Genomic DNA, 11,871 nt, shown 5'->3' on the forward strand with positions numbered 1-11,871 from the left:
AGTAAATATACAACCTTATTACCAACCAAGGGACCCGACATGGTCAGTGTTTCTGATAACACGCCTTCCTCAGGGGTCCATGGTGGTTAAGGTATGAAACTAACCGCAAAAAAAAAGATATAATCAAACAAACGCCTATGTGAACCGAATGTTGAAAGGCATATACTTCGCAATAGCAATGAAACAAGTTAATATTAACAACGAAAGAAAATGAAGGGCACTACAAAAGAAAGGATTCGGCACCATACAGCTCAGTAGTAAGGAGAGCCTGAAAAAGAACCCCCAAACCATATACTAAACATATGCAGCAAGCAACTGTACATCATTTAAATCCCCTACCCACGTTTGCGCAGTCCTAGCCGCGCCTACTACTTGTCACGTACGGTCTTCCACGCCTCAGGGCGGGGCCAAGTTCTTGTTGCGTCACCATTTCAAAAGGTTTAATGGCGGCGGAAGCAGACCAAAGGGGAAAAACCAACTGATTATAGGGGAATTGAGAAAAGGTAAGCAACAGAGTTAGAACCGCTTAGTGCGGGGTTTTGTTTTGTTAGATATTTATAAATGAATGAACAAACTTAGTTTAAAAAAAAAATAAAAAAAACAGCCGCTTTTGTGGGATATGACACTGTAATGTCAGTGTAGAATATAACCTGTCCCCGTGCTGATTACATGGTTCTGTCTAGGATTCTAGAGCGCTGTTGTTAGAGCTGCGCCGCGTGATCTTGGAAGGTGGTAGCGTCGCCTCGCGGTCCAGGTTTGTTGGGGTGGAGATGCTGTAGTAGCAGCAGTTGAGGGTCGCAAAGTAGAAGGGGGATTTAAATTATGTTCTCAGTGCTGGGGAGGGCGGGAAATTGAAAAGCCTAAAGGATTAATCCATAGAGATGGCAGATTAGGATTTGAGTCCTGGTTTGCACTAATGAATACAAACACTAGTAGTCTAGCTGAGGGGTGGGCAACCAGGGCTGCAATCCAGTCGGGTTTTCAGGATTTCCCCAATGAATATGCATGAGAGCTATTTGCATGTACTGCCTCCTATTGCATGCAAATAGATCTCGTGCATATTCATCGGGGAAATCCTGAAAATCCGACTGGATTGCGGCCCTCGTTGTCCACCCCTGGTCTAGCGCTAGGTACAATTGAGTTCATTCAATCCTGCATTTAATCCACCAGGTGATTTGAGCCAATTGTCAACAGAGTATTACAGTAGCAGTGTTTACAGCCCCCCTCCTCCCTCCCCCCCGGTGAGAAGGAAGATGGACCTATACAGGGTCTCAAAGTCCCTCCTTGAGGGCCACAATCCAGTCGGATTTTCAGGATTTCCCCAATGAATATGAATGAGATCTATGTGCATGCACTGCTTTCAATGCATATTCATTGGGGAAATCCTGAAAACCCGACTGGATTGTGGTCCTCAAGGAGGAACTTTGAGATCCCTGGACCTATACATTTCAGAATAGTACTTTATAGTAGCTAGATTTAGGGCCTATAACTGGGAGGGTGCAATGTCTGGTCTGTGAGCTGGGAGTAGAGAGTTGCACGGCAATAGAAATGTCACCTTTCCTACCCATCTTTAATGAAATCTAACCCATACCCGCCTGTACCACTAAGATTGATTCCATCTCCACCCATATTTGCAAGAGTCCTATTTACTTACAGTCCTCTGTTTTCCTCCCAACCCAGAGTCCCTTGTTTTTTTGGATGGTATTCATCAGTGTGGTAGCTAGGGAGGTTGGTGCCCAGTATTAGAATGCCGAGCGACCACCCCACCTTACTATTACCTGGCTCAAGCAGCATCTTCCACCTGCTGCTTGCCTTAGCTCCCTTCTGACATCACGTCCTGGTCTCCTGACCAGGAAATAATGTCAGAAGGGAGATGAGGCCGACCCAAGCGGCAGGTGGAAGATGCTGCTCGTGCTGATGAACATTTCAAGAGGAATGGGGGGAGGGGCAAAGAGGAGAGGTGCTGGTGCCCTTGCAATGATGGTGTCTGTAGTCTGCCCTTCCCCCCCACACATTTACTATTCACCATTCAACCAATGAGTGTTCCAAGCTGGTGTTTCAAGGGCAGCTTCTGCATCCCTGTGGGATTCCTGCAATCCCAATTCCAGTGCAACTTTCTAGGGAGTTGCTTGAGGAGTGGCCTGGTGGTTAGAGCGGCTGCCTCAGCACCCTGAGGTTTGATTCCACTGCAGCTCCTTATGACTCTGGGCAAAGTCACTTAACACTTCATTACCCCAGGGACAAAATAAGTACTTGTCTAAAAGGTGTAAACCACACAGGAAAAGCAGTATATCGAGTCCCATCCCTTTTATCTGAATGTAAAAACTGCTTCTCGTGCAATAGGCACATCACTCTTGAACATACGGGTAGTGAGATCTTGTGTAAAGAAGAACCTCATTCACATGTTTTTGCTTCACCATCCCTCACTCTGGACTCCTCAGTTTCTCTCTTTACACGTGAGATGATAGCCTATTTCTTCTCATGTTTATTTTTTTTTAAATTTTTGTGTTTTATTATCTGGTTGTGAGGGAGTTTTTTTGGTGCTGCAGAGGCTCCTGGTTTCAGGACATCTCTGGCCGCAGAAGAATGCGGACTCTTAGGTAGAAATCTGCAGCCAAGGAGGCAGCCTGCTTCGCCAGCCGGCATTAACAGTCCAGGTGCTCAGAGACTGTTCCCTTGAGAGCAAGGCTTGCTCCAGGTTTTGTCCACAGAGAGCTTGAAATGCCTGCTGAGTTTTATGGAGGATTTTTGCAAGGATCGGGCTGACTGCTTTCCTCTGCGTGCCTGTTCCTGTGGGGTTTCTGTTTCCAGTCTGGTCAGAGGGACTTGGGAGCAGTCCGAAGACACGAGCTATCTACTTTTCAGACTTGTCTGAGAGAGAAGTCCTTCTTTTTTCTCTGGCTGCAGTTCCAGCCTAGGCAGCTCCCAGCATGGCACAATGAGTACAGGCTGAAGAGCTTATAGTAACATAGTAAATGATGGCAGAAAAAGACCTGAACAGTCCATCCAGTCTGCCCATAAGATATCCCTATTTAAAAAAAAATACATGATTAGATTAACTTGTCTCTTATTTGATATTTCTGGGCCATAGACTGTAAAGTCTGGTATTGTCCTAGGTTCCAAATGCTGAAGTTGCCGTCCAAGCTCTCCAGCCTATCCAACCATCCTGTTGTTTGCAAGATGTCTACCGTAAAGTCTGGCCAGTAACATCCTGTTCCATATTAGTGGAGGTCACATTGATGCCCACCCCAGTCCATCCTATAACAAATCACCATATATGGGACACAGACCATGCAGATCTGTCCAATACTGGCCTTAGTTCTTTAATATACATCCTTCCTATATTTTATCCCTAATTAGAAAACAAAGAGTGTACATTAAAGAACTAAGGCCAGTAGTGGACAGATCTCATGGTCTGTGTCCTGTATATGGTGATTTGTTGTAGGTTGGGTTGGGGTGGCCAAAATTGTCAATCCTAGCGGGGAATATTACAGTAGCAGCGTTTACAGCCCCCCCGGGCTGAGAAGGAAGATGGACCTATACATTTCAGAATAGTACATTGTAGTGGCTAGCTTTAGGGCCTATAATTGGGAGGGTGCAATGTCTGGTCTGAGACAAAATCAGGGGTGTGTATCTCTAAATGGGAGCTTTGAAGGTTTCTTTGGCTAAGGACAGGATTCCCCACCCCTAAAATCCTAATTTTAGAATTTTTTTATTTTTGGGGTCTTAGTAGCTCCCACGAGACATTTTTAGTGCCAGAATCGCTGCTGTGGTAACCATCTTGAATTTCGCAAAGGAATCAAGGAATATCATTCAGAGCTCCAGGACTGTTGATGCAGGTTGCACTCGGGTATGTGGCTTGTTTTAGAGAATGACACAGGGACAAATTTTTCCCCATCCCTGCGGGAACTCCTTTTTCCCATCCCATCCCATCCCCATGAGTTTTTTTTTCCTGTCCCTGCACCTGGAAGCTCCGTCCTCCTCTGCACAAGTCTCAAGCACTTTAAAATCATCGAAGCTTGTGCGGTTAAGGCAGAGCTTACAGGAATGGGACAGGGATAACGACAAAACTCACGGGGACGGGGCGGAGAAATTGAGTTCCTGCGGGGATGGGAACAAATTTGTCCCCGTGTCATTCTCTAGCTTGTTTGTTCCACCTCATTATATGTTTTCAGTGGTTCATGACTATTTCTTATTTAAATGTTTTGATAGGAGTAGGGCTGACCATCTGCTTTGATACGAACTGAAGAGTTAGACAGCTCAGAGTAAGGGGGACGGAGCAGAAAAATGTCCACTACCTAATGTTAAAGAATGATGTGCCTATTTACTAGAAAAAAGATTAACAAGGTAAGTACCTAATCTTAGACATTTTCCATTGATAGACGGTATATAAGCAACTTGGAGTTCTAAATGAAAGCCCAGACAAGGAGACCACCTGCTCTTGTTTCTATTGACTTGGTAGCCCAAAAGAACAGGAGAAAATTGCAGGGCTGTCCCTCACCCTTAAATATACCCAAAGTTTCAGTTAAGATATGATTGACTATGAGCTGCTTCCTTTGCAGGAATAATGGCTCCGAAGAGCAGGAAGAGGAAGGCTGTGAACCCTAAACCATCAAATAGGAATGTAGACACACAAGCCAATGACACTGAAGAGAGGGCACCAAAAAAAAGCCATGCAGGTGGCGAGACCGTGGCTGGTCACATCGTTATTGAGCACTGGTGAGAGCATTATCAACTTACGGGTTATGAGACAAACTCTTAACGAATCTTGAGATCTGGTAGAAAAATAACACCTAATATTTATTGCACTTTCTCTGTTGTTCATGTTTGTTTCCCCAGCTTTTTTCCCTCTACTCATCTACACTCGCTGCCTGCTCCTTGTTACGCTTTCCTTCCCTGCTCTTTGTCTCCCACCCCACAGTGGAACCTCTTTTTCTCCAGCAGAATAATGTTGTTAATGTTTTTCTTTCTTACTAGTAAAAGCTGACGCGTTTATGGGCGCAATGCTGATGCAGTAAGTCAGGCACTGCGCCAAGATTTTCCCGACCTCAAGGTGGAGGTAAATCCAAACAAACCAAGAAGAAACAGTTTTGAGGTAACCCTGGTAAAGGAGAATGGAACATGTAAGTTTATTGCATGTAATAATTACCGTGTTTCCACGAAAATAAGCCCTAGCGTGATTTTTAAAGATGCTCCTAATATAAGTCCTACCCCAAAATTAAGCCCTAGTTAAGATCGACCCCCGAAGCCACCCTGTCACTCCCCGACACTAGTGCTGCCCGATTTGCCAGTCATCTCTCCCTCTTCTCCACCCCCCACCCATGTGCAGCATCTTTCCTTGCCTCTCACCCATCCCCTTGTACAGCAGTTTTTGGTTGGATTTTTTTTGTTTATTTAAAATTTGATTTGATCGCAATATCATAATTTAATGCGATTTACAAATATAAAAACAGGGTTTTAGTAAAAGACACACATAACTTGTACTTTAAGACTATAACAATACACGAAACAGGAGAACGGGTTGAACTACAAGGCTTTAGAGAAAAGAGAGCATATAGGGTTAGAACAGTAGGATAATTTTCATTTCAAAGGATATTAGGTCACTGAAGAATATTTGAGTTCTATAGAGTTTGAGCTGCTCAATTGAAAGCGTCCTTGAAGAGCCAGCTTTTTAAAAGACCTTTAAACTTATTAAGTGATTTTTCTTCCCTGATATGTATTGGAAGGGAGTTCCAAGTTTGTGGTGCAGTAACAGGAAAAATCGTATCCCTCCACGTAAAAATGAATCTCAAGGAAGGGACTGAAAGGAGAGATTTCTCCTCAGATCTTAAGGATCTAGGAGTCTATCTAAGAATGCGGGAGCTTTGTTCATTAGTGTTTTATGTGTCCGCAGTGCTAATTTATAGGCGATTCTGTAATTTATGGGTAACCAATGAGCTTTCTCTAAGAGGCCTTCAAAAACAGCGACCGCTCTAAACGGGCCTTTGCAGCCTTTCCTTCTGGGGCCGAGCCTTCCCTCTATAGTGTCTTTTTATTCCTCCCTCCCTCCCATCCTTCTGTGCAGTGGAGCCCCACCAAGAGCCTGACATACCTCCACTCCAAAAGAATCCAAAACAGCGGCAGTGGCAGCACTCTAAAACGGGCTGTTTCGCTGCCTTCCCTCTGCCGTGTCACTGATGACTCAGTGACACAGCAGAGGGAAGGCCCTGGTGGGGAAGACAGCGAAGCAGCCCGTTCAGAGCACTGCCACTGCTGTTTTGGAGGGGAGGTATGTCAGGCTCTTGGTGGGGTTCCGCTGCACAGAGGGAAGGGAGAGATTGAAAGACGCTGCAGAGGAAAGGCCCAGCCCCGGCAGGGAAGGCTGTGAAGCAGCCCGTTCAGAGTGTTGCTGCTGATTTTGGAGGCCTCAGAGCTGTTGCACAAGGGGATGGGTGAGACGTGAGGAAAGATGTTGCACATTGGGGGGTGGAGAGAAAGGAAAGGAAGAATTGGGGTGGTAGAGAGGAAGGGAGAGATGATTGTTGTACATGAAAATAAATAAGCCATTCCCCAAAAAATATGCATTAGTGCATTTTTTTGAGGTTTTGGGGTTTTTTTTTTTGGGAACACAAATTACTATAAGACCCTGTCTTATTTACCGTGTTTCCCCAAAAATAACAAGAAGCCAAGTTTCTGATGTAAGCTTCCTCATGGCAGAGCCAGTTCAGACTCTTGGTTTTGTGACCTCTTTCTCTTCTTCTGAATTTTAGCAGTGGAATTGTGGACGGGGATTAAGAAGGGGCCACCACGCAAGCTGAAGTTTCCGGAACCCGTTCAGGTTGTCGGTATTTTAAGAGAGAATATGTAAGAACCGAAGTCATAAAGAGATCTCGGAGAAAGTAAGTACAATGTGGCTCAAGAGCTAAAGGAGAAGTTACATTGGGCTTTATTCAGTATTCTTTTTAAAAAAATCTGTTATCTAGAGCATGAAATCTCCAGTGGTGGTGATTTATTAATATTCTTTATCAGAACAGCAGCATTTTTACCCTCTGGATTACATGAACAGCATTTTAGATTGTTTCAGGGTGTTGGAATAGGTGGCAGGCTTTCTTTAAAATGTTTCTTAACTATCATCTTATGGTGGAGACAACTAACTTTATTTGTTGTGTCAAAATACCAGAGGATGGCTGTCTTAGGCATCTTAAGGGAACATGAGGGAGGACAATAGAGGCTGGATTTAATGAACTCTCGAAAGCAGTGCTGGGTTCGCAGTAGAGGTGTGCAAGGGAACAGGGATTGCGGGAATCCCCCCCCCCTAACCCACGGGACTCCCACGGGGACCCCCCTCTAGCCAACGGGACTCCCACAGGAATGGAAGGCTTTGGAAGCAGAGTTCATCCATATAATATAATGGACACGTCAGCTTTAGTAAAAGAGGGGGTTTATAAGTTAATTACCTGAACAGAAAACAAAAAAAGGGTTCCACCAAAGAGATTCCACAAGGAAAACAGCAAAAGAAACTGTGGAATTGATGATCCTGTCAGAAGTAATTGCTGCTTTTTATGGGGACGGGTGGGGATGGAGGTAATTCCTTGCGGGGATGGGTGGGGATGGAGAGGATCCTGACGGGGATGGGTGGGATTTCTGTCCCCGCACAACTCTAGTTGGCAGGCAGAGCTATAGATGCTGTATTCAGTCCCTATGAGAGGAGGAGGTTTTGTGGCTAGATGTGGAAGGAGCCCAGCACATGGCCCCTGGCTGTTCATCAAACTAGATGCATGGATTAGAGGGGGTGGGGAGGGATATAAAATAAAGGAAGTGAAGAGTACTTGAGTAGTGTTCAAAATGAATACTGGTTCCAATTTTGCTGGAACTACCAAAGAACTGCAAGAAAGTGTTATCTATCGTGTTTCTCTTCAGTTCCTTAGGTATATTTCCTCTTGTTTCTTTGTTCCAGGTAACCCATAAATTTTTCTTAAGTCTTAAGGGGAAAATTCCTGTGTCTCACAGGGTGTTAATAATGGGATGCTCAGCAGCCTGGCTAGCCACATCCATAATAACCTCTTTATTTGATTATTCAGTCTGGTTTTTCTAGCAACCATCTCAATGCATTTAAGAACAACAAAAAAAGTCCACTGCTCCTTCTGTGCCTTGATAAGGTGCATACTTGATAGCTGTCCAATAATGCCTGAATGATAAGGGTAACACTTGCGGACTCGAAGGTCCTGCCACACACTACTTAGGCTTATCTCGTAATTGTGCCCATTCGCTGCCATTAGAGAATGACGTGGGGAAAAATTTGTCCCCGCCCCCATCCCTGCAAACCCACTTGATCCCATCCGCACAAGCCTTGAGTAGTTTATGAACTTATCGTATTAAAGTTTAAAAAGAAACAATATTCTGTACAAACAACAGTCCTGGTTGGGTAACTATTTTAGCGGAGCCATGTTATCTTACAGCGCCTTTCGAAGAGAAATTAAGACCAGTATTATTCGATAAATTTATCTCTTAATTCGATGTTTTTATTATTAATACTAGTTTTTTATCCCGTTACATTAACGGGTGCTAGAATAGATGTGTAGACTTAGGCATTTCTTTCTTTTTTTCTCTTTCTTTCTTTGTCTTACCTTTCTTTCTGTCTCCCTGGCCCTGTCTGACTGTCTTTCTTTCTCTCTCCCTGACCCCCTGTCTTTCTTTCTGTCTCTTTCCCTGACCCCGTCTTTTCTTTCTGTCTCTCTCCCTGATCCCGTCTTTCTTTCTTTCTCTCTCCCTGCCCACTATCTCCCCTCTTTTTGTATATCGCCCTGTGTCCAGCTTCTCCCATCTCTTACACCAATGTGTCTCTCACACTCTCTTTCCTCCCTCCCGCCGCTATATTCAATATTTCACTTGCTCTTACTTCATCTCCTTGGTTCAGCTATTCTCTTTCCTTCTCTCTCTTCTTCCCTGCAAGTTATGCACCTTTCTCCCTTTCCTTTACCCCCTTCCCATGGGTCCAACACCTCTCCTCCTCCCTTCAGCGCACAGGTGTGAGTCTGGCACCTCTCCCTTCTCTCCAGCTCCACTCCACCCACATGGGACCCGCACCTGTTTCACTCCCCCCCCCCCCACCAATCCCCAGACCAGTTCCAGCAGCTGTCTCCCTTCAGCTCCAGCTAGTCCAGCAGCCCAAACAAACCCCTCCCTCCTTTGAGGGTGCAACAGCCCTCACACCCTTCCTCCCTGGCTCCTCGATCGCTGGCAACAAAAAAACAAAAAACAACCCCAAAACAATAAGCCTGCAACTCTCCTGAGTCAGCCTCTTTGTGCCTCCCGGGGTGGGCCTACCAGCCAGTTGGAAGCTTCCTGCATGCAGCGCTGGCCCGAACCTTCTTGCTGCCAAGTCCCTCCTTCCGATGTAACTTCCGGAGCAGCGCTGCATGCAGGAAGCTTCCAACTGGCTGGTAGGCCCGCCCCAGGAGGTGCTAAGGGGCCAACCCAGGACAGTTCCAGGTTTGTTTTGGGTTTTTTTGTCACCAGTGATTAGGGAGCCAGAGAGGGAGGGTGCAGGGGCTGCTGCTGCACCTGTGATCATGAGGGGGGGGGGGCTGCTGACCGAGAGGGGTGGGATGGGAGGCAACTCGCAGCAGATCTGTACTGTGGGGACAAGGCTATTCACTGCTCTACAGGGTGGTGAATGGCTTTGTCCCCGTACCCGCAGCAACCAGTCGCTTTCTTCCCATGTTCTTGTGGGTTACCCGCGGCTAGCCATGGGAAACAGTGTCTGTTGTGGCCAGTGTGGCAGACAAGCAGAATGTGGCCTGGCAATTCAGCTGCTGTCCTCTGTGTTGAGTGCCAGGGCTTGGAAAGGCCTAAGAAAATGAATAGAACAAACTGGACAGCACTTATTTGGGGGGGCATCTACAAGCCTGTAGATGAGTTGTTTTGGGCCCTGTGCTGAGTTTTGCATAATGTGTAGGAGGGGAATTTTGCACAATATTTCCCCAGGAGAGGAAATGACCACTTTAGTTCACGACTAGGAGATGCACTGCACACTCAATTTTTTTATAATTTCATCTATTTTCTGCACTCTTTCCTCTAGAGCCATGAAATCTTAGATGCTGGAATATTTTGACGAGAAGCGACTAATGGGCTGTCAGACCCAGTCGTACCTCTGATGCCTTTTTGGAGCTCTGGCAAATGAGATGGCTGAGAAGATAAAGCTTGGATCTTACCAGATGCCAAGAGTAGTGGGCAACCTGTTTTCAAAATCTTTGTTTTATGGTTTTGTTTTTAATAAAGGAATAAATATTGAAAAGTGAGTGAGATGCTTTATTTTAGGACACTTGTGTTCCTGCTGCATTGATTAGGAGGGGAAATTTATAGATGAGAACTGCAAAGCTCCTCAGGTCCACCAGATTAATTGCTTGAATTGGCCTTGGACTGCAGCTGCTTCTTGGCTTACCTTCAGTTTGTATCTAGAGAGCTTCTGTGGCTATCCATGTTTTAACTTCATTGTGTCTCTTTGGAACCCATCCCTTGAGCCTACCACCCTTTTTGTGAAGAACTATATTTTGTCATTGACTTGTGTCTCTCTGGAACTTCATAGAAACATAGAAGATGACGGCAGAAAAGGGCTACAGCCCATCAAGTCTGCCTACTCTGCTTACCCACCCCCTGTCTATGCCCTAATGACCCAATTTTCTTATCTTGACCCTCGTAGGGATCCCACATGGGTATCCCATTTATTCTTAAAGTCTGGCACCCTGTCTGCCTCGATCACCTGCACTGGAAGCTTGTTCCAATGATCAACCACTCTCTCTGTGAAGAAATACTTTCTGGTGTCGCCATGAAATTTTCCGCCCCTGAGTTTGAGCGGGTGCCCTCTTGTGGCAGAGGGTCCCTTGAGAAAGAAAATATCATCTTCCACTTCGACACGTCCCGTGAGGTACTTAAATGTTTCGATCATGTCTCCCCTCTCCCTACATTCCTCGAGAGTGTAGAGCTGCAATTTGTTCAGTCTCTCTTCGTATGAAAGACCCTTGAGCCCCGAGATCATCCTGGTGGCCGTCCGCTGAACCGATTCAATTCTGCGCACATCTTTACTGTAATGTGGCCTCCAGAATTGCACACAGTACTCCAGATGAGGTCTCACCATGGCCCTGTACAACGGCATTATGACTTCAGGCTTTCAGCTGACGAAACTTCTATTGATACAATCCAATATCTGCCTTGCCTTAGATGAAGCCTTCTCCACTTGATTGGCAGTTTTCATGTCTGCACTGATGATTACTCCTAAATCTCGTTCTGCTGAAGTCCTAATTAAAGTTTCTCCGTTCAAAAAGTACGTCCTGCATGGATTTCCGCTTCCGAGGTGCATGACCTTACATTTCTTAGCATTGAAGCCTAGCTGCCAAGTTGAGGACCAACTTTCCAATGTAAGCAGGTCCTGCACCATATAATTCTGTAAACTGCATTCACTTACTATATTACATAGTTTGGCGTCATCGGCGAATAGTGTTATTTTACCTTGAAGCCCTTGAGTCAGATCCCCTATGAATATGTTGAAAAGGAGTGGACCCAGGACCGAGCCCTGCGGCACTCCACTGGTCACCTCTGATGTTTTAGAGAGGGTACCATTAACCACCACCCTCTGAAGTCTGCCACTCAGCCAATCATTGACCCATGCAGTTAGTGTCTCTCCTAACCCCATCGATTCCATCTTGCTTAGCAGCCTGCGGTGTGAGACACTGTCAAAAGCTTTACTGAAGTCCAGGTACATGACGTCCAAAGACTCTCCCAAGTCCAACTTTCTTGTTACCCAGTCAAAGAAGCTGATGAGATTGGATTGGCAGGACCTACCCTTGGTGAATCCATGCTGAATGGGATCCTGAAGATTCCCTTCATTCAAGA

At 45.6% G+C, this 11,871-nt stretch overlaps 1 protein-coding gene across 1 annotated transcript; it reads left to right on the top strand.

Moving 5' to 3' along the window:
• Nucleotides 1-321: 321 nt before the first annotated feature.
• On the top strand, nucleotides 322-10,280 carry SELENOH (selenoprotein H). The gene is made up of 5 exons (XM_033919456.1): nucleotides 322-503; nucleotides 4,563-4,719; nucleotides 4,978-5,123; nucleotides 6,750-6,878; nucleotides 10,061-10,280. The coding sequence occupies exons 2-4, from the start codon at nucleotides 4,568-4,570 to the stop codon at nucleotides 6,845-6,847; spliced, it is 396 nt and encodes a 131-aa protein (XP_033775347.1). The 5' UTR covers nucleotides 322-503; nucleotides 4,563-4,567; the 3' UTR covers nucleotides 6,848-6,878; nucleotides 10,061-10,280.
• Nucleotides 10,281-11,871: the final 1,591 nt, after the last annotated feature.

This window comes from Geotrypetes seraphini, chromosome 14, assembly GCF_902459505.1.
Source record: "Geotrypetes seraphini chromosome 14, aGeoSer1.1, whole genome shotgun sequence".
Lineage (NCBI taxonomy): Eukaryota > Metazoa > Chordata > Amphibia > Gymnophiona > Dermophiidae > Geotrypetes > Geotrypetes seraphini.